The sequence below is a fragment of the Durio zibethinus genome, chromosome 9, assembly GCF_047325235.1.
Source record: "Durio zibethinus cultivar Kanyao isolate XHJ-2024 chromosome 9, ASM4732523v1, whole genome shotgun sequence".
Classification (NCBI taxonomy): Eukaryota; Viridiplantae; Streptophyta; class Magnoliopsida; order Malvales; family Malvaceae; genus Durio; species Durio zibethinus.
The window spans coordinates 1,846,912-1,868,417 of record NC_143170.1 but is presented as its reverse complement, the minus strand read 5'-3'; the positions used below and the strand labels follow the sequence as shown (position 1 = coordinate 1,868,417).

The following is a 21,506-nucleotide window of genomic DNA, read 5'->3' as shown; positions in this document are numbered from 1 at the left end:
CATCTTCATCCCCTATCTCCTATTCCATGAGTAAAAAAATATAGTTTTTGAGGAAATTTAATTACTTTTCAAGAGAAAAAGTTTTAGTTAGAACCAAAATGTTTTACTCAAAATTTAATACAAAACTTTTCTTTTCTTTTCATCTTCTATAATTTTTAGAGATGAAATTCATATATAATTATATACATATATATGTATGTACGTATATATATATATATGTATGCATGATAGATATATACTACTTAATATTTGATAAATCATGATTTCTCTGACCTTGCAAATAATAGCTCAAGCCTCAAGGACATGTTCTTGGTTAATATTCAATGCATTAATAGCGTATAAATATCATTCCTTATTGGTTTAGTTGTACATAATACATGTGAAATTTCTTTTCTTTTTAATTATACATTTAAGAAAAAAACCCTTAAACCATGGTTAATCATATTCCATGTATAAATATACCAAGGGCAACATTTCCTTGGGATAACTAGGGTTCAATTTTGGTTAATGTTTTTGATCCATGGTTAAGACAAAAAAAAAAAAAAAAACCCAAATAAAGCAAATATAGAAACTCTCATTTTGTCATTTGATTTCCATTTCCATTTGCAAAGGGCATAAAGCAAAGTATTCTTCAAGTTCCAATCATATATCTATATATAACAACGCTAAGAGAATGAATAAAAACCTCTCTTTTTCAATCCACTTATCAACGTTGTTAATGCAGATACATTAGATAAAAGAAACCCAAGAAACTATCTCTTCTTTTATCTTTTTCACTTTATTATCTAATTTCACATCAAAAGAATTTTCTTGGTCGCTTTTCCATATTAATACCAAGCAATCGATATTGAGTGGTTTCTATTATCAGCTTTTCTTAGGAAAATTTGATTCCACGTATTCATCTGCATTTTTCTTTGCTCTCCATCGTTTTCTATTTTGTGTACATTAACTTTTAACTTTCCTTCACCTTCCACTATTAATTGTGGTGATGAAGAAAACCACTATGAAGTTCTATTACAACTAGGCTTTAGACCAATCCTTAGATATCGGCTAAAGCAAGCCTAAAATGTGGACAAAGCTCCTGACTAAGTTACCACTACAACCCTTTTGTTAGTTTGTATTTGTTGGAGACTAGAAAACATTTCAATATATTTGTAATATTTACTAATGAGTGTGACAAATTCAATTTCAACATAATTAATCATTTTTCCTATATTCGACTTTAAAAAAAAAAAAAAACATGTATCATCTGTTCAAAGAGGAAGATTTAAATCTTCAACTATATATAAAATGTTTTTTTATTAATGCTGATTTCATTCATCCAAAGAAATTAAGCAGCAAAACTGCAAGAAAGCAGCTCACAAAAACATGGGACTAACCTGACGACTGTTATAGACCCCAATCCTGACAAGGAATACAGTTATGAAAGGTATTTGCCAACAGAATTTAGACGAATTCTTCCGAATTTCCTATTGTTTTCTTTCATTCGGAATAAAATATTAGATGAGCTGACCAGGCAAGCTTAAGAATAATAGAATCTGAAGACTTCCCCTTGGGTTAACAGTAGTTCATTGAGGCTCAGAATTACAGTCACCAACTGTTCTAGTTATCTGGGAAGATGCAGAAAAGCTGCATGCCTACACCTGATGAGAAAAAAAAAAAATGATTTCTGCATCAGTCTAATATTGCCATCCAAGCAATAACAAAGTGCCTTGGGACAATGAAACCAAATGACTGTGCCAAGTCACCTTTGATTGTTTATGCCTGATCTCTTCGCAACCGTAAAAAATGCCAGAAGCAGTACTGAGCCAGAAAAACCTGTTTACCTGCTGCCTGTTAGAATCAGGATAGAGAACAACCAGAAATAGCTGATTGGATCTACTAAGTCTACTGATCTTGCAGAAGGCCAACTCCATTGATTGTCATCAATTAGCATTTTCAGGAATTACTTTATGTCAAACTTATTAATGAGAAAGGATTAATCATTGTTGGCATCTATATATGTTCCTAGTTGGCTTAGAATATGGTGACTTTGCCTGGCATCAGGAATCAGAGGAGGTGGAATGTGTATTGAAGAAAATAAGATTTTAGGTTCAACTTTTTTGTAGCAATTGGAATCTCAAATCAAACGAACAAAAACCCAACATATAGAATTCTACTGCCTGGAAAATTCGTCATCAGTCAGTATTCCAAAATGTTTCATTCCAACCATTTCCATGAAAAAAAAAATGTTCCAAAACTTCAGTGCTGCCATTGCTTAGTGCTTGATAACATTTGAGTTGAATTCGAGAGAGTTTTTGAGCCGGACTCAGTATCATGCTCGTGGGCCTTTTAAGGGCTATAAAATCATGGGTTTTAACCCAAAATTCTTAGTTATTTTCCATCTTAGAAATCTTGGTTTTCAAAAAATGAAAGATTACATTTTAGTAATTGGAATATATATATCCTTTTAAAGACTTGTAAAGGTTTTAGTTAGTAAATTTTATTTAAATTTCATATTTTAAAAAATTAAGACTTAAAAGAGCAATAGTTGCTAATATTTGAACTAATTAGTGTAGAAATTATATTAATCTATTAGGAAAGAGAGAAAAGGCTATTAAAATACTGTAAAAAAATTGAAAAGCAATAAAGTAAAAAATATAACTAAAAAACACACAAGAAAAAAATAGACAAACATACATAAATCGGTTCAGACCAAGATAAATAAATTTATTTGAAAAAGTGATGTATTGAACAAAGTATATAAAATCCCTTCCTCTTTAAAAAAAAATACACAAAAAAAATAATAGGCAAACATGGATTTTTCACATTGAAATTTTTTTTTTTTTCATTTTCCTAAAAGAAAAAATTAATTAATAAAGTATAAACGTTTATAGGAAAAAGCAAAGAAGATTATATTTTATTCTTAATTCAAAAGTACTTAATTGTTTATTAATCAAGTGGGGTTATAAGTGTAATTTCATATAAAAAATGAGGCTAGAAACTTCTATTTAACAAGAAAAATGGCGGACTTGTTTCGGACACGGTCAAATTATCCATTTTTACCAGCCAAAAAGGTACGATATTTTGCTTTCTGTTTTACGATTTACACCCTTAAGATAATTTCTCTTCTGCTTTTTTCTATTATTTTTGTAATTTTGGCGGATCACCTGATCCTTGGTCCGTGATCATCTTAACTGCTTTTTCCCGTTGGTTCATCGGAAACCCTAAGGAATAGGCAAAAAAAAGGCTTTTTTTTAATCTAATTTTTGTTTCTAAATTCTGTGAACCCCTATATTTGTTCGTTCTTTATCCAAGACTTGAATAATTAGCTAATCAAAATATAGTCATACTTATTTTTGGGCTATGAGTTGAAAAATGAAAGGAGGTTTTTTTTTTTTTTTTTTTGAAGGGGAGGGAGGGCCTGGGGACTGAAAATTCGAGAGCTTGATGGGATTATAGAGGTGGGTATTACCGGGAATTTGAACCTATGTTCTTTTTATCAATGAATTGCTCTTTGATCTGTTGTTTTTGAAGTTTACTCCAGGATATATTGAAATTTATTCTGTTGTTTGCTATAAAGAAAAGCTATAGCATGTGACCCTTAGAATGATTTCTTCTGAAGGTTCTTGCTATGTTTGGGAAGATGAATTTGGGAGTGTGGATTTGGGTTTAGTTTGCTGTGTAAATTGTGAAAATGAAACTAGGACACTTTGTATAAATTAATTAAGATCCGATATGGGTATATATTTGAAAGAGTAAAAGAAGATGACTTTTGAATTCACAAATAGGTATGTCAGTTCACTGTTATATAGGGATCCAACAAATCTGCGAATTTGAAAATTATCATGAGAGTCATATTTACATTTGCTCTATCAAGCAATTTATGCTAAATTTGAAATACAAATCTTACTTTTAAATTCAATTAAAGTCGCCAAATGCAACCTTATTTATTTGCTGCCTTGATATTGTTTTCCAAAAAAAATCTTGATTTGAAGTTTCATGCTTATGAATTCTAGTAATTTTGGTTGTCCGAGTTCTTTATTACACTCTTGACACCTTGATGATGAATTTGTGTGGCTGGACTTGTTATCTGATGATACCTAACTTTAGCTAATAGACTGTATGACCAATGTTTTGGTGTTTCTTGTTTGTATGAAACATGTGATTATGCGGTGATGATTCTTTAAGTGTATATCAAAGGCAAGAGATGCTGGACTCATTCTGGGTTGCTACTTGGTAGTGTTGAGATTTACAGAGAAATAGCACAGTAATAGGCATGTTGAACTATGAAGTCAGAAAGCTAGTTAAGGGGCTTACGACTTATAGATGTCTTCCTTCTGTTCATATATGTAATCTTAGCTAGCAAATGTAGAATGACTAATCCAATAATTGTTTTAATTGTTTGGTTTGTAAAGACATTATAGGTTGGAAGGAAGCATGGAAATGAATTTTTATTCCTATAAAATATACTTTGTTTTTTGGTATACAAATGAATTATACTGTGAATATATATAAGTTGCTAGCTCTGGGGAATAGGATGATGATGATGATGGGAGAAAGAAATGTCGTATATTTGCATTGATAAAAGGACCATGGGATTCACCTGCTAGCCTGAAAAATGCAAGCATTGCATATACAGTTGTTTCCTTATGCTGTCCTAACTCCTAATTTACTGTTTCTTCTGATGTTATTTTGGGTCAACATATGAAATGTGTCTTTTCTAAATGTAACTAAATGGCCAAAATGATGCTTCAAATTACAGGAATCTATTTAATGGTGGATGTTCTTCATCTCTGCTGTAATCCGCTATTCTGTTCCTATACTTGTGGAATTTCTTTATCCTTTCATCAAAATGAGATTAAATTTTGTGTTTTCAATTGCAGGAGAAAATTGACATTATATGGATAGTAAAGTACCTTCTGACAAAGTTACTCGGGAGCTAGCTCGTGAGTTACTTATTGCAATATCTTATTCTGTACCAGATACTGATCCGAAATCAGATCATGCATCTAAAAATGTAGGTGATACAAGTGTGGCTGTGGTGGAAAATGTTGATGAAGCTGAAAAATATAGGTCTGAACTGATTTCTATATCCAATGCACAGTCTCCGGATGCTCAAGTGCCTCCAGTTGTGCTGGGGAACCATGTAGGCTAGCAGTACTAAATTTGTAATGGGAAATTTTATAACATACAGTGGCAGTTGATGTTTAGAAGAACTTCATGTTATAGTGTTATGTGATTTTACACCTAATGTTGGTTTGTTATGCGTGTGATTCTCCCCATAACAATGTAAATAAGGGAAAACATATTTCTCTACAGACTATGTTAGGGCTAAAGTGAAAGATGTATTTTGCAGTTACTTGGTTCATTCTTCTTGCCTTTTCTTTACCCTGAATTGGTGTCCATAGATTTTGCAAGGTGCAGGATGTTCCTGAATTTGTTTGTTTGGTTCTTACGGTTGAGGTTTTCTTCTTTGTTTCATTTAAGCAAAATCTGATTGAGCCTTTGATATAAAGGCCGCAAGCCTTCTGGGTCGGAGTTCCTTTTCACATGAAGACATCCTCAGCTCTAGGCTGTTGAATTTTAACATACAATCCAATAAAGAAGTTGAGATATGTTCCTGCTATCTAATAATTAAACAAAAGAAGAGAAATAATAAAAGCAACAGAAGGTATTCAATTTTTTCTGTTCTTTTTTTTTTAATGTATTGCATATGGTCAGTCCTATACCCATTAGAGAGTTGATAGGAAAAGAAATTAACCAGCCATGTTAAGTTCATCATGAATTTGTTTAAGCCAAGCGAGATCCATATGATGTGGCTTTGGTCTCCGCAAACTTTATTAAGGAGAATTCCATTAAGTTTAAATTTAATAATTCGTATATTTGTATAATATAAAATATTGATAATTTTTATATTTATATTATGTTTTATATGAAAATTATATCATAATTCAAGTAAACACGAAAAACACAAAATATATTTTTATTTTTATTAAATTCATATATGATTTTTAATAAAATTTTAATTCGTATTATTTTTATATTTTTATATATTATTCTCGTATCATCTCATTATACTATATTTTAAATTATCAAATTTATCCAAAATATACATTGAAGAATGTTGTCTGATCGCAAACTACTGGGCTGTTTACTTGGTTTGGTTAGTCAAAATTGATTACACTTAGCTCTCAATTATTAATATATCTATATCTTGGTACATAATTTCCCACTAATTTATGGGATAAACTTTTTCTACTGCATAAGTTAATTATAAATTTTTAATTGAGTACTTTGTAATTTTTTCTATTACCAACGAGGATCAGATCAAATTAATACTTTAAATTTAAAGGGGATCAAGTTCTATATAATTCCATCCATAAAAAACGACCAACATTATTAATTTGCTTAAGGAAAACAATTGACCAGAATAAATTGAATGGTTTATTGAGTTGGAAAATATTTAACTGAAGTTTTTTAAGTAAAATTTATAAATTTTTTTATTAAAAATGATTAAATAAAAATATAAATGATAAATGATAAATTAAAAGGCGTTATATTACGTGTGTGAAATTTAAAAAAATTATATATTTTTTAAATAAAAAAATTTTAAATACTTTTATTGCGAGATATGCAAGGAAATTGGAGGCTTAGCTCGAGCAAGAGAAAATCTATATAAAAGAAGTTTCCATGGCGAAGAAATCAAACACTTTCCTACTTCTATATCACAACGCAGGCCAGGCGGGCAACAAGTGGCATTAGAAGCAAAACACGATGGAAATCAAGTCTGAAATCGTTTCCAGGCAAACAATCAAACCCTCCAACCCAACTCCTCCCCACTTGAAAACCTTCAAGCTTTCTCTTCTAGATCAACTCACCCCTGGCGTCCATGGCAACATGACCTTCTTCTACCCCTCTAATAACACCATTGATTCCATAGCTGAGGACTTCTCCGACAAATCCAAGCTCCTTCAAGAATCAATATCCAAAACACTCTCGCTCTTCTACCCACTGGGCGGACGTTTCAAGGACGCTGCTACTATTGATTGTAACGATGAGGGTACTTTCTTTGTCGAATCCAAAGTCAACATCCAGTTATCCGAGTTCCTTAATCGACCTGACTTTAATCTGATGGATCATTTTCTACCAACTACTGATCACAAAACCACGGAATTGTCCAATGGTGCCATGTTTCTCGTTCGGATCACTAGCTTTACTTGTGGTGGTGTCGCTGTTAGTCTCTCTCTTACTCACAAGCTCGCTGACATGTCAGCTCTGCTCGCTCTCCTCCAGAGCTGGTCATCGATTTGTCACGGATTGAGTTACCCCGTGACCCCTGATCTCATGGGAGAAAAGTTTTTGGCACCCAATGATCAGCTTTCTGCCATGTCTTCAAGTGTTAATATTGATGCTGAAAAGTTTGTGATGAGGAGATTTGTTTTCGGTGAATCAAAGATTGCAGAACTGAAGGCTAAAGTCGATCAGGAATTTAGAGAAGTGATGCAAAGCCATCCCTCTCGGGTGGAGGTGGTTTTGGCTCTGATATGGAAATGTGCGGTGGCTAATAAGAAACAAAAAACAGGGTCCGTCGGGCCAACAGCATTGTTTCAAGCTGTCAATTTGCGCACAAGGATGTCTCCTCCGCTACCAGACACTGCTTTTGGGAACTTTATATGGCCATTTATGGTGCTTGCAAAAGAAGAAAAAGATTTGGAGCTACATGAGCTAGTGATTCAAATGAGAAAATCCTTCAACGAATTCAATAACACCACGGCAAATATGTTCAGAGGCGAAGGGGCTCCTTTGGCGGTCATGGGGGCCTTGAAAGAGAGAGGAGAATTCTTCAGAAACAACAGAGAAATGACAGTTTACAAGTGTTCAAGTTGGTGCAGGTTCCCCTTATATGACACTGATTTTGGGTGGGGAAAGCCACTATGGCTTGTCAGTATAAACAAAATGGTGAGTAATACAATTGCTTTGGCTGACACACGATCCGGTGATGGAATTGAAGCTCTCTTGACTTTGGATGAAGAAGAAATGGCTTTATTTGAACAAAATGAAGAGCTCCTGAAATATGCTACTCTGAACCCCAGCATTAATGCTTGATTTTTTGCTTTCTGCCCACTGCAATGTGTGATTCTGACCCTTTTTGTTTTTCTATGATTTGAAAAGCTTCGATCGATTGTACGATGTCTTTGTTGAGCAAAAAAAGAACGGAATATTAGAATAAATTAAATTTGCATGGAATTAATGTGTATAATAAAAGTCCCGTCAATGGGATCTAATCTTTATACAAAATTACACCCAAAAATGGAGAAGTTTCCTTGTACCATCGATGATCCTGGTTGTCTATGACATCACCATATCTCATTGTAAACCTTGTTGCAATCTCCGCCAAATCTTCCCCCTGTACCGATGCAAATTTGACAGAACCCAACAAAAAATTAAAAAAAAAAAAAAAAAGAAAAGGAATTGTAAAGGAAAAAGTAGAAACCTAACTACCAATAAATAAATTTGTCGATGTAATTCTTGGTTTGGTGCAAGTGGAGCTCCTTGGACGATGTCATACCTTCACAAGGAATGAGGTAATATTTGGTATCCATTTTCACACTCAAAAAAGCCAAATTTTCATATAAAGAAGAGGTAAGAAATAATATTGGAGAAAGAAGACAACAAGAGAAAGCAAAGAAGGGAAAGAGTAAAGAGTTATACATGTTTGATTTGATTTTTCTTTTTATATCTCATGAATGATGACATGATTAATTAAATAAGTGATCGATTTATCTTGAAATCATATGTGAACAATGATGATATGATGGTCAAAATATTAATGACTTAACATCAACGCATAATAAATTCTAATTGAAATTCTTTCAAATTATAAAAAACTTAAAAGAGTTTTTAAAAATAAATACCCTTAAATTTTAAATATTTAATCATGTTAAAAGAAATTAACAATATATTCTTAAATAAACTTATTAATATTTGTTTTTAAGGATTTGGTTACTTTTAATTTTATTTATTGATGAAGTGTCATTGTATGATTATATACTATCAGTGCATTAACTATTAAATCTTATATATATATATATATGAGTTTATTTTTTATATACTAATATTATAACTTTTTAATAAGCAGAATTTAAAATATAGATACATATAAAAGTATTATTTAATATTGTAATTTGCAGATATAAATACTTGCAACTAGATGGTTAGCAAGGCCAGCAATAAATTCAAGAGAAAAAGAAAAAGTGATTGAGTTTTTGATTCTTAGCAAATATGGATTCCTTGAATAGGAACAGAAACATCAGTAGATTCGAACAAAGTAGTCTTCCAGGCTTAATTGTGAACACGCCAGGGCCTGCCTAGGCCTGCATATATACCTTGGCCCCAATTATAATTTCGAAAGCCTTTGTTGTAGACATCACCTAAATATTGAGATTTTGAATATGAAAGCAAGACAATGGGGATAAAAAAAACATATGTATAAAAGAGAAGCAGGAAAATCTTTGTTAAAATATATATATATATATATAAGAAAGGGCAGATCAAATTTGCAATGTTGGAGCTTTGTCAATGGCATATATAGAAGATGTAAAATACGGTACAAAGTTTTAGTGGGAAGCATCTTCTTCCTCGCAGAATTTGGTGTATTCCTTTGGAGCCATCAAGGATTCTAATTCTGATGGACTACTTGGCTTCACCTTGATCATCCATCCTTCTTCATATGGGCTTGAATTGACCTTCAATAACATATTAAGATGTTAAACTGAGTTGCCAAAGTAAAATATATGCTTTTATGTATTTCCTTGCGGAGCAAAGGCAAGAGTACAAGTGTTTCTATTTAATTTATTTCCCTATATATTGTTTCTATGCATCAAGAAAAGTAGTTGGATATAGTTGAATAAGAGAATTACCAAGCCAGGAGCTTCAGTAAGCTTGGAGTTAACCTCAACGATTTCACCAGAGATTGGGGAATTGACATCACTGGTTGCTTTGACACTTTCCACAGCTCCAAAGCCTTTGCCTTTGCTAACTGAACCACCAGGTTCTGGCAGCTCCACGAAGACTACCTCTCCAAGATGGTCCTGTAAACAATATAGCATGTAATGTAATGTAAGTTAAATCCATAGATTGATGAGCTATTGTATACATACCCTACTGCATTGTCCCATAAAGGGAAAGAGAAATGAAGCTATCATTTGTATGGTCTTGAAAGGTAGAATTCTATCGGGTCCTGAAATCATGTCTATGTATATTCTGTATCAATGATGTATTATTTCTATAAACATGTCATGTCATGCCATTTTTGTTAAAAAAAATAAATAAAAGAAGAAAAATAATAAAAAAAAAATTTGACTTTGAAATGTGATAAATATTTTTTAAAGGTAATTATACATTTAAAATACAATAAAACTTTAAATTCTTCAATCAAAAGTAGTGAAAATAATTATACTAAAAGATTTATTTATAATGAATGAATAAAAATAAATTTATATTCAAATGATTATGACTTTTTATATAATCATGACCTTTATGAATAATAATTTATTTATATTCAAATAGTTATGAGTATTTGTTATATGATAATTATTTTTGTTCAAACATAATTATTTAAAATATGAATAAAATTAATACAAAAATTAATTTTATTAATCAATAATTAAATATTTTTATCCAATATGAGATGCATCATATTCTAAACTACTAACAATCATCCACTAGTTTGAAATGTTGGTGCTTAATTTTTATTTTTTATACAAATAAATATTATGAATAAAAAAATATATATTTCCATTTATACTTTTAACTATCATAACATCTAGATTCAGAGATCTACCGCTAGACATTGACTTAAGTAGTTGCCACCAATCTTTTTTTGTTTAGGTGCGATTGGTCACCTAAGGAATCTATCCATTTAAAGAACACCTAAGCTTAACTAAGGGTCCCTAAAAGAATAGTTTCAGGTCTATTAACCAGAACAGGATTCGAGAGTTCGATTACCTGTGAAGAAGGTTATAGCCCCTTCACAATGCCCATCGAAAGATGGTACCAGCTTAATTTTGTGTTATCCGATAAACCTTAAAAATTTTATCAAGTAATTAACTATTGAAAATTATTCTTAATTAACTCCAATACTTTTGGCATAAAATTAAGAAAATTTTTTTACCTCAAGAGTATGCAAAAAAATCACTGTTTCACTTGCAAAGATTCCATCGTCGAATTATTTAACATTAAAAAAAATCAGAAAAGAAAAAAAGAAAAAGAAATAAAATAAAACAAAACAAAAAGGAATAATAATTCAACTTTTTGATACAAATCCTTTTCTTTTTATCTTTTTTTTTTAAAGAACTTATTGTTTTTGTACAAGAAAAATTGATACTTTCAACTTTTACTTAAAATATTTTTCTTGATAATTTTTATTTTTAAGAAAAATTGGTACTTCTTACTTTTTCTCAAAATGTATTTTTTGGAAAATTTTATTTTAGAAATTGTACTTTAAGAAAAATTGATATTTTCAATTTTTCGTCAAAATACTTTTTTTTAGCCTTTTATTTTTCAGAGAAATTGATACTTTCAACTTTCCTTTAAAAAAAAATATTTTTTGGTGTTCAAAGGAAATTGATACAATCAACTTTCTTTTAAAAAAATTTTTTTTTTTGTTTTTAGAATTTTATTGTAGAAAAATCATTAAAAAAAATAAAATAAGAAATACCAAATAATTTTAATCTAATAAATAAATAATAATAATAATAATAAAATAATAATAAATGAGAAAGAAAGAAAAAAACTTTGGAACGGCTCGACTCGGCTTGGATTCGGCTTGGCTTAAGAGACAGAAAATGGCTCGGCTTGGTGCAGCTTAAACGGTTCAGCTCGGTTCGACTTGATGATTGAGGTATAGGTCGAACTCGAATCGAAAGCAGGTTGCGCTGCGGGTCGGGTCGTCCGAACAGAAACGTACTAATCCTCTAGATTTTACTAATGCCAAAAAGACGTCATTTTAGCTAGGTATAAAAGACTCCCACCTCTGTTTTGTCACGGATTGCTTTCTTCCCTCTCTCTCTCTCGTATCCCTTTTTCTCCTCATTCTCTCTAAAAGAATCCCAAGAACACCGATTGAATCTTGTCGGATTCTGAAAAATATTCCTGAAATTTGAGTTATTCGTCGGAAGTTCATCGAAAAGTTGATCGATTTTGGAAAATGGTACGCCAAAAACTGGGTAATTGGTCAAAAAATTCAACCGATGTCGGAAAAGTCACCAAAAAATTTAAAGTTCGTCGAAAAATTTTACCGGAATATGAAATTTCTAAAAATTTCTCATAAAAAAAAATCGCTAAAAACTCCCAAAATTTTTCTAAAATTCTTAAGATTACTTCTGACCTTTATAACGCCTTTTTTTGTTTTTCCTTTCTTTCTCCGTGTGCTTTTTGGGTGATTTATGGACCTATTTATAGGGATTGATCAGAAGAGTTTCTGATCAATCTCAACTCCATCTAGGATTTGGATTCAAGTCTTTGAATCCAATCTAGACTCTTCTAGTCCCATATTCACGATAGAATTCATTCTAATTTTTTCTGATCTCTCAGTCGAAAATTGATCAAGAAAAAGATAAAATTAAAAAAAAAGATAAAAATATATATACTAATAGGTAATTAATAAATAAATAAATAAATATTAATAAATAAATAATAAAAACAATATATATTAATAAATAAATAATAATAATAATTAATAAATAATAAATAAAAATGCAAATGGGTTTATCCATTTAGATCAAGCCCAATTAATCCGGGCCTGGACCAAATTAGGTGTCTACAGTTGCTTCTTTTTACACATTTTCAGTGAAACAAGAATTGTGCAAAAACGTAGACACCCATTCAAGACTCCATTTGACCCTTTTTTTTGTGTTAAAATTTTGATCAAAGCTCCTCTAAACAGAGGTTCAACGTCTTTTAAAAACATGAACAAAGCTCTTCTAAATAGAGGCTCAACGACTTTGAAAAAATAAATAAAGCTTCTCTAATCAGAGGATTTGAAAAAAATAATCAAAACTCTTCTAATCAGAAGCTCAACGACTTTAGAAAAATAAACAAAGCTTCTCTAAACAAAGGTTCAACGACTTTAAAATAAATAAAGCTACTCTAAACAGAGACTCAACAACTTTTAAAATAAATTGCTCCTCTAAACAGAAGCAACATAACTTTTAAGAAAATAAATGACTCCTCTAAATAGAAGTGAGAAAATAAATTGCCATAGGAAGGATTTCACCTCCAAGAGCAAATTCATACAGACAAGCAATAATCTCTACTAAATTATAATAGTGTATTACCACTTAATTAACATGCATCTTTCCAGGCTAATATGAGTAGGCGAAAAAAGTTGATGGTTAAGGGAAGAAAGAAGCGAATAACCTGAGCATGGTCAGTGATGCCAATTGTGGCCATTGAACCTTCATGCTTCACCCATTCATGTGAATTGGCGTATTTCAACCCATCCAAAACTACAAAATCCAACACATTGTCCAGATTACAATCCTTAATTCCACAAAACAGTGGCTAAAAGATATCAAATGCCAATAGTCTCCCATGACCCTAAAGCAGATACATGAAACAGTAGAAGAAAAAGGGTACCGGTGGAAAAGCATCTGGAGGGGTGACCTTTGGAGGCACAAGAGATTTTGAGTGCACTGGCAGTGGAAGAAGCCCAAATTCTCAGCGCCATGTTATAGCTATCTTCTTTGTTTATGGGCTTTTGTCTTTGGTTGGCTTCAAATCCATACGGACAACGAAATAAAGAGAAGTTGGTGAATGGCTTCTGGCTGGTTTTATCCTGTATGAATGGTAGGCATCGAAAGCCTCATCCTAAGACCTGACTAACAATGACAACATGCTGCGGTTTTCCCTTTCATGTGACGAATTTTCTTGTCCTTCTTTTACTGTTATCATAAACTCTTTTTCAAACAACATTTAGCATGCAAATGCCATACTTGATTAGAAAAAATGAAAATCATTGGTCAAGAGGGTGGGTTTTTTTGGATGCAATCATGTCAATCCAAATCGGACTATAAATAGTAGAAGCTGACTGTTTGTACCAAATGGAAATACCAAGGTCTCAACTGCTAAAGGGTTTTTTTTTTTTTAATTTATTTTATATATAAACAATCATGTACCAAACTCTAATAAACTCTAATTGTTTATATAAAAATGTATTGTGTTATTAGTGGTAAATGCACTCCAATTGATCCTCGACGGCACGTACTAGAAACTAAGTCAATGGCTGCTTTTCTTTCTCGTAGGAAGCACTCGACCCCATATCTTCACCTACTCCCTTTCAATCACTAAATTTCTGTATCGTATCATTTTAAAACGATTCTTCTTCTCCAATCTTTAATTGTTTAGACATAAAAAAAGCTTTGAAAAAGAAAAAGTAGTAACCAATATTAAATGAACAAAAATTCAAAGTGTTTGATTGGTGATCTGAACCAGCACGAGTCAACTAGCAGTTAACCCCAAAGAAAAAAAAAAAAAACTAAGTTGTCAATGTTTCAAACATGTATTAGTAGAATATTGAATTTTAATTTTAAAAATAATTTAAAAATTATGGTTTAATCCCGACAATAATAATAAAAAATATATATCATATATGCATGAGAGAAGGACATGAAGGATAAGTCATAAGCCAAAACCAAAATCCAATTAGTTGTGCAATTAAATACTCAAGAAAAGTATCTAAGATGTTGGAAAATACAAGTTTTGGCCAATAAGAAAAGTAGTGCTTTGGAGTTGAGTCAATTACTTATTATATTTGACAAAAAAAATTAGTTATTATTAAAGTTAAAGGTGTTTTCAGTTAGTATAAATAAATATTGTAATAGTAAAAACATTTGCTTCAAAATCAAGCCATTTTGAACTTTGAGGCTTTCACCTTCAAGATGTTGTAAATAAAAATTTATCACTTTCGGAGATTCAGCTTCCAAATCACTTATTTTAATTGTTTAGTCATTTTACCTAAACATTTAATTTTCAGCTCCTTAAACACAAAGCTACATATAACTAATTAATTAAACATGGAATAAATATATATATATATATATAAGAAAAATTATTGTATTCACTAACAATAAAATAAATAATAATTAAAAAATAAGTGAGATATACGATACTGTGATACTTTCTTATTCTTGTTTGTAAAATAAAAAAATTTTAAAAAATAAACTTTAATATAAAATAGTCTATGAATTTATTGTTGGTGGAGGCAAGAACCAATTAATTATTGTCCTTATTTTAAAAATACCTATGAATTAAACATGTTGTGTTAAACTAACCCAATAATAAAATTAATAAGAAATTGTTTTGGGAGTGGACTAATGCAAAGGTACATATGTTGGAGGATCTTAGTTGCTTTGCTAATAACTTAGGAACTTAAATTTTTTAATGATTGAACCTTTCAATACTTTTTTTGCAAATTGTCACTATTTAAGTAAATTGAACATTCAACTTTTTTATTTAAAAAATTATTATTATTTTGTGTGATGCTCATTGTTTTAGTAAAAGTTATTATGTAAAAAGTCAATTGTATTGACAATAGATTTTTTTTTTTTTTGGTCATTAAAACAGGTATAGCCTTACAACAAAGGAAGAGGGGGGAGGGGGGAGGGGGGAGGTTGGGATCGAACCTCAGTCTTAGTGTTTTTTTAAGGCTTGCTTGATTACTAAATCAAAAAGATAAAATCAAACAAAAAAGTTATTATTTTTAAGGAGATTGTTTAATTTTAAAATAAAAAGAAAAACTCACTTGAAGATAAGTTATGTTTTTGCCTTTTTTTTTTTTTTTAAAATGGAATAGTTTGCTTCAAACATAAAAAATTAAGGAAAATTAAAGGATTAAGGTTTCAACAAAACAAAGAAAAATTTATTTGAGTATAAAATATATTCATAAATAAAATTTTAAAGTATTTTAAATAAAACTTAGGAGCGTATGATAATCTCTTATTTTAAACTATATTTAGATGAGTTTTTAAATATCATTTCTATGATTAATTTTTTTAGATTATGATTTGAAAATTTTATAATCGAAATTTGAAACTAATATGCTATAATTCATTACATGAGATCAAATCAATATGCTATTGTGTAGTTTAAAATCATATGTAAATAAATGTTTAGATGAGTTCTTAAAGAACACTTTTAAGTTTAATTTTTTAAATTATGATCTAAAAATTTTATGTTCAAATTCTATTTATATAAATATTTAGATGAGTTAAAAAAAAAAGCTTCAAACATTTAACTTTTGAAATTATAATATAAAAGTTTCACTTTTAAATTTTAAAATTAACGAGATATAATTTATTAGATGAAAGAAAATTATATTTTATTATAGTGCAAAACTAAAATCATATCCTCAATTAAGAGTGTAATTAAGTTGAACCAAATTTATATAATTAGAAGTTAAAGCTCAATTTGAAATTTATTGTTTGAAATTCGATTCGATCTCTATTAAGTTTTGAATTTTAAGCTTGAGCTCGATTTAAGATAAAAGTCGAGCTACTTAAATTTGCTTGATTAAGCTTGTTTATCAAATAAACAACAGAACTCGATTCTTATATTCATATTCAAATTCAATTATTTATATTCAAACTTAAATTCAAGCTCAAAATTATATAAATAAAGATAAAATAATAAAATTTTAATTAAAATAATAAATATATGTATTAAAATATAAAAATTCGATTAAATTTGTGAATTATTTGAAATGAATATTAAAAAACTAAAACTTAACTTATTCAATAAATCAAGTTACTCAAGTTTGACTAAATAATGATTGAACAAAATTTAAATTTTATTTAAATTGAACTCAAATAACTTATAATATATTATTTATGTTCCTATTTTTATATATAATTTGTTAAAAAAATATATTATTAATTTCAATTTAATCCATCACAGTTTTAAATATATTAAAAAAAAGTAAAACCATATCTAAAAAATGGTGCATGATAGTCAAAATAAAAAATGAAAATAAATATATGGCTGACAGACTACCGCTGCTGGTGTCTACATTATCTAAACAATTCAAATGCCCAAAAAATACTACAAGTTGCCAATTTATTCGCCCAAAAACTAAATTTATGTTAGGCCTAAGGTAATTTAAGTATTTAACCAAATTAAAATAAATAAATAAAACAAAACCAATAAAAGCAACAAATTTGGCTAAAGATTTTTCTTTTTGAATAAGTTCTTTTTTTTTTAATAATACATCAGTTAAGGGGTGGAGAAATGAAAGTTTGTAACATTTTCTTTTAAAAGATGAATTTAGCTAAAAAATTATAAATATTGATTTAAAATAATTAAAATGTTATTTTTTTATAAATTTATATTCCATATATTATTTTTATAAAATTCAAAAATATATTAATTAAATATTTTTACAAATATTACATTAATTAGTACCACTAATTACTAACATTTTTTTATTTTTCTTACAAATATTTAACAATCAATTTACCTAAAATTAATTGAAAATTATGATAATTGTGCAAAATTTCAAAGAACTTATAAATTTTTTAATTTGATTTTTTTATAAAGATTATGTATTTTAACTTGCATTAAAGAGGATTTATATTTAAGTGGTACATTTGTCAATAACTAAATATGAAAAAATATGTTTAAATAAATTACTAGTAGAAAAAACAATTTGTTTGAGTCCAAAAAAAAAAAATAATAATAATAATGAAAAATAGGATGTTGATAAAAGCTGAAAAAGGTATCGACAAGGATGACATCAGATCAAAGGAAAAGCCACTTGTGTGGACCCCACATATCGGGACTGTGTATTTGGTCGTTGACCAACTGATTTATCATGGACCCCACACCAGCCTCCTTTCTCTCCCTAATTCTAACCGTCGTCGCCACGTTCGATTGAATTTTAGTCGTTGGATGATCGTATGAAAATAGAGGAAAGAAATTTGAAGCCCAATTTTTTTTTTTTTTTCATTTTGACTTTACTTTTTCAAAAAATTTCTCTTTTGGTCATAAAAATGAAAAAAATGAAAAGTTGAAAAAAGGTATGCCTTTTCCTTTTATGCAATGGACGGTTCAAATCTAATACTCTAAGTCCCAAATATGCTAAGGCTAAGCTAAGCATTCAATGTAGAACAAAAAAAAAAATCGAATATACCAATTAGTTTAACAACATAAATCAAATGTATTACAGTTTTTAAGAATAAATTTAACTTTTGAATTTGTGGAGGGTATTTTGAGTTAATGCTTTGTTGGAAGTTGGTTTAAAGGTTGGTTCAGAGTAATATGTTAAAAAAAAATAATTAAGATGTCTTGTAACTAAGTTTTAGAGTATATTCAACGATTAAGTTAGTAATTAGTGATGTCAACGGGTCGGGTCGGGGTAGATTTTTATTTGCTTCGAATCTGATTCGACTTTAAACATATAAAATTTGTACTTGATCCAACTCGATGATTTTTTATTTTTTTAATACTCGAATCCGATCCGATTCGATACTGTATAAAATTAAATTCGACCCGATCCAACATGAAATTAATAAAATATTATTTTTAATATATATATAATTAAATATATATAAAAATATATAAAATTAAATATAAAATTAAAAAAATAATTTTTTTATATATATCAGGTCAGTAGGTCGGATTTATCTAAAACCTGACCCCGATCTGAATCCAAAATTTTTTTATGCCACCCGATCATACCCGACTGATACCAAAATTTTTTTTTTTTAAATCGATCTTAATAAGTCGGGTCGGATCGAAACCTGTTGATTTCAGGTATTTTTACTTTCTCTATTAGTAACATATAATAGGTAAGAAAAAGTAAAGAAATGAAATAAAAGATAGAAAAAGTAAGTGGGAGTGAGTGAGTGTCAGCAAATGATTCATAATGTCATAGTTGTATTCGGATATTTCTTTGTATAGAGTAAATTGGTGCTAATATGATTAATTGGTAGTGGCTTATATTAACTTGATCAGTTGATTTACCTAATGTTAATTAAGTATTGAACCAATTGAATTGGTTGCCATTATGATGATCAATAATTGTTAACTTGACAATTATGGTATTGACTAGAACCTATTAAAATTCATAGTTTTATATATGATAAATTTTTTTTGTTTATTTATTTAATTTATTTTTTATGAAAAAAGAGGGTCATAACTCAAACCGAAGATTTTTTGGTTTATCCAAGGAATTTTATTGGTTTTATTCCAAATGATATTACAATAAATGTTATGTTAATTAATAGATGGATTTATTTTTTTTTTGAATTTTATCATTTAAATTAAGAATTTAACATTTTACTAATATATTTCATTATTGTTGACTGATTTAAGATGTTTTCTTATAGTATCGTTAAAAAAATCACTCGTATCATATTAGAGTTTTGCTAAGAATGAGATTAAGAGGAAACATGCTTAAAGCCTTTTACATTACAAGCTAAGCTAAATGATAAGGATACGAAATTTAAAAACAAAATAAGATATATACAAAGCAAAATAACATTTTAAATTAATGATAAGCTTAATTGACCAATCTTGAATAAGATGCTACTTAAATTTTGAATTGAATGCTTCAAAGAAAAATTGCAATCTATCTAAAATAAACATCATTGAGCAGACCATTTATCCATAATATTAACCAATGAATTTTAAAAGGTAAAAGAAGTTTAAAAAGGTCTAAAATAAAATTTCAATAATAATTTATGTTTTTTATATTTTATTACAATTAGAAAGGTTTGAATTTTTTATTTTAAATCAATTGAATTTTTAAATATTTATTTTTATCAAATTGAATTCATAAATATAAATTATTGCCAAATTAAGCCATTAATTTGATGGATATAATTAACCAATTTTTTTAATAAAGGTTCAATTGATAAAAATAAATATTTGATGGTTTAATTAATTGTAAAAAAAATAGAGACTTTAATGATTATTGAATTTTAGTTTAAGAGTTTTTGGACCCTTTTGTCAATTTAAAAAGTATTTAAATCTCTACATTGCAAAAGTCCTTTTGAATTTACAACTTTTGGTACTCTTGTTATCATTATGTTACAATTAAAGGTTTGTAATAAACAAATGATAGATGATATATTGCCTTTTGTATAATTACATCTTTTTTTTATCTCTAACTCATGCAGTCATGCCGATCCATATTAAATTTATTAATTTTGTTTTTATAAAAAATTTATTAATCCATATTCAATTTATTTATTGACCAACCCAAAAAAAAAAAAGAAAAAGAAAAAGGAGTATATTTTGTACGTACCGTGAATTAAAATCTTAGTACTTAGATATAGACAGAGCATATGGGCTTTCACACGTATCATGTGAAATTACATGCGCCTTGTCGTTTTGCTCCCGAAAATTCTCAAAGCCAACCAACTCTTTGACTTGCAGCTTATTAAACAATCTAAGAGAGAGAAACGAGATTTTCCCGCTTTCACACGCAAAATTCCTTTTTTTATTTTTATTTTAAATATATAGTTCTAAAAAAATTATTTTGTTTGTTTTATTTTTATTTATAATTAATTATAGTGGGTATTTTAAAAATTGAATAATTCTCTGATAATCAATATTTGTGTAAACATAAATTTATATAATTAAATAAAAAATAAGACAATAGCTTAAAATAAATATATAATAATAAATTATTAATAAATGATTAATTTATTCGATTAAATTTATTTTTTTAATAAAAAAATTTTAATTTTAAATTTAAATTTATTGATAATTATTTATTAGATTTATCTTAAATACATAATTTACAATCATGAAACTTTCAAATATGATAATTTTTATTTTGATTTAAAAATTAAATAATTTAAAATATTTTCTTAAAATATATATATATATATATAATAACAAATTTTGTGTAAAAGTTTATGCCTTTGACTAATCGACAAAGTCATGCAGAAGTCACGAACAATATTTCTTTTTTTTCTCTCTCTTGTGGGATCAAAAGAATCAGAGCCGTCAAATTTATCTTGCTTCGTGTCTTGATGACGTGGAGGAATAAGATGGCATGAAATTGAAAGATACCCGACCAGGACCCATTAGGGGCAATCGTTTGATTTTTGTGTTTGGGCCTAGTATCTAGGTCAAACCTCCCTTCGTTTACTACAAGAATTTGTGGCCCGTAGTTTTATTCTTTTTCATGACGAAAATATCCTTTATTTAATTATTTTTATATTTAAAGGATATGCTGCATTTATATGTCAATTTCATGTTTTAGACAGATATTTTTCATTGGTTTATAAAATGAATATGAAAAAAATACATAATTAATAAATTCCATATGTCTTTTTAATAAATTTGTTGTAAAAAAAAAGATTGCAAAATGTATTCAATTTAAGTAAATTGTAAAAATTAAAATCTTAAGAGGCCTAAGGTAAAAAGATTGCAAATAAAAACCAAAGGGTAACACAGTCAATTGACATCCAATTTCAGTAAAAAAGAGGAGCCTGTTTCCCGGTTGGGCTTAAGGTTGA

At 28.8% G+C, this 21,506-nt stretch overlaps 2 protein-coding genes and 1 pseudogene across 6 annotated transcripts; 2 read left to right on the top strand and 1 right to left on the bottom strand.

Moving 5' to 3' along the window:
• Positions 1–2,914: 2,914 nt before the first annotated feature.
• On the top strand, positions 2,915–5,350 carry LOC149516695 (uncharacterized). 4 transcript variants are annotated; one of them, XM_089765339.1, is made up of 2 exons: positions 2,915–3,056; positions 4,866–5,350. In XM_089765339.1, the coding sequence occupies exon 2, from the start codon at positions 4,883–4,885 to the stop codon at positions 5,135–5,137; it is 255 nt and encodes an 84-aa protein (XP_089621465.1). In that variant the 5' UTR covers positions 2,915–3,056; positions 4,866–4,882; the 3' UTR covers positions 5,138–5,350. The 4 variants fall into 4 exon arrangements, with proteins under 4 accessions (XP_089621465.1, XP_089621466.1, XP_089621468.1 ...); XM_089765340.1 differs by lacking the exon at positions 2,915–3,056 and adding an exon at positions 3,141–3,443; XM_089765342.1 differs by lacking the exon at positions 2,915–3,056 and adding an exon at positions 4,232–4,256.
• Positions 5,351–6,607: 1,257 nt separating this feature from the next.
• Positions 6,608–8,229, top strand: LOC111315071 (cocaine synthase pseudogene; annotated as a pseudogene). The gene has a single exon (XR_016344934.1). The product of XR_016344934.1 is annotated as a cocaine synthase pseudogene (transcript).
• A 1,303-nt stretch (positions 8,230–9,532) lies between these two features.
• LOC111315080 (glycine cleavage system H protein, mitochondrial-like) lies at positions 9,533–13,792 on the bottom strand. The gene is made up of 4 exons (XM_022916699.2): positions 13,621–13,792; positions 13,402–13,490; positions 9,903–10,073; positions 9,533–9,728 (listed from the first exon to the last, which is right to left on the bottom strand). The coding sequence occupies exons 1-4, from the start codon at positions 13,709–13,711 to the stop codon at positions 9,600–9,602; spliced, it is 480 nt and encodes a 159-aa protein (XP_022772434.2). The 5' UTR covers positions 13,712–13,792; the 3' UTR covers positions 9,533–9,599.
• Between the last annotated feature and the right edge of the window lie 7,714 nt (positions 13,793–21,506).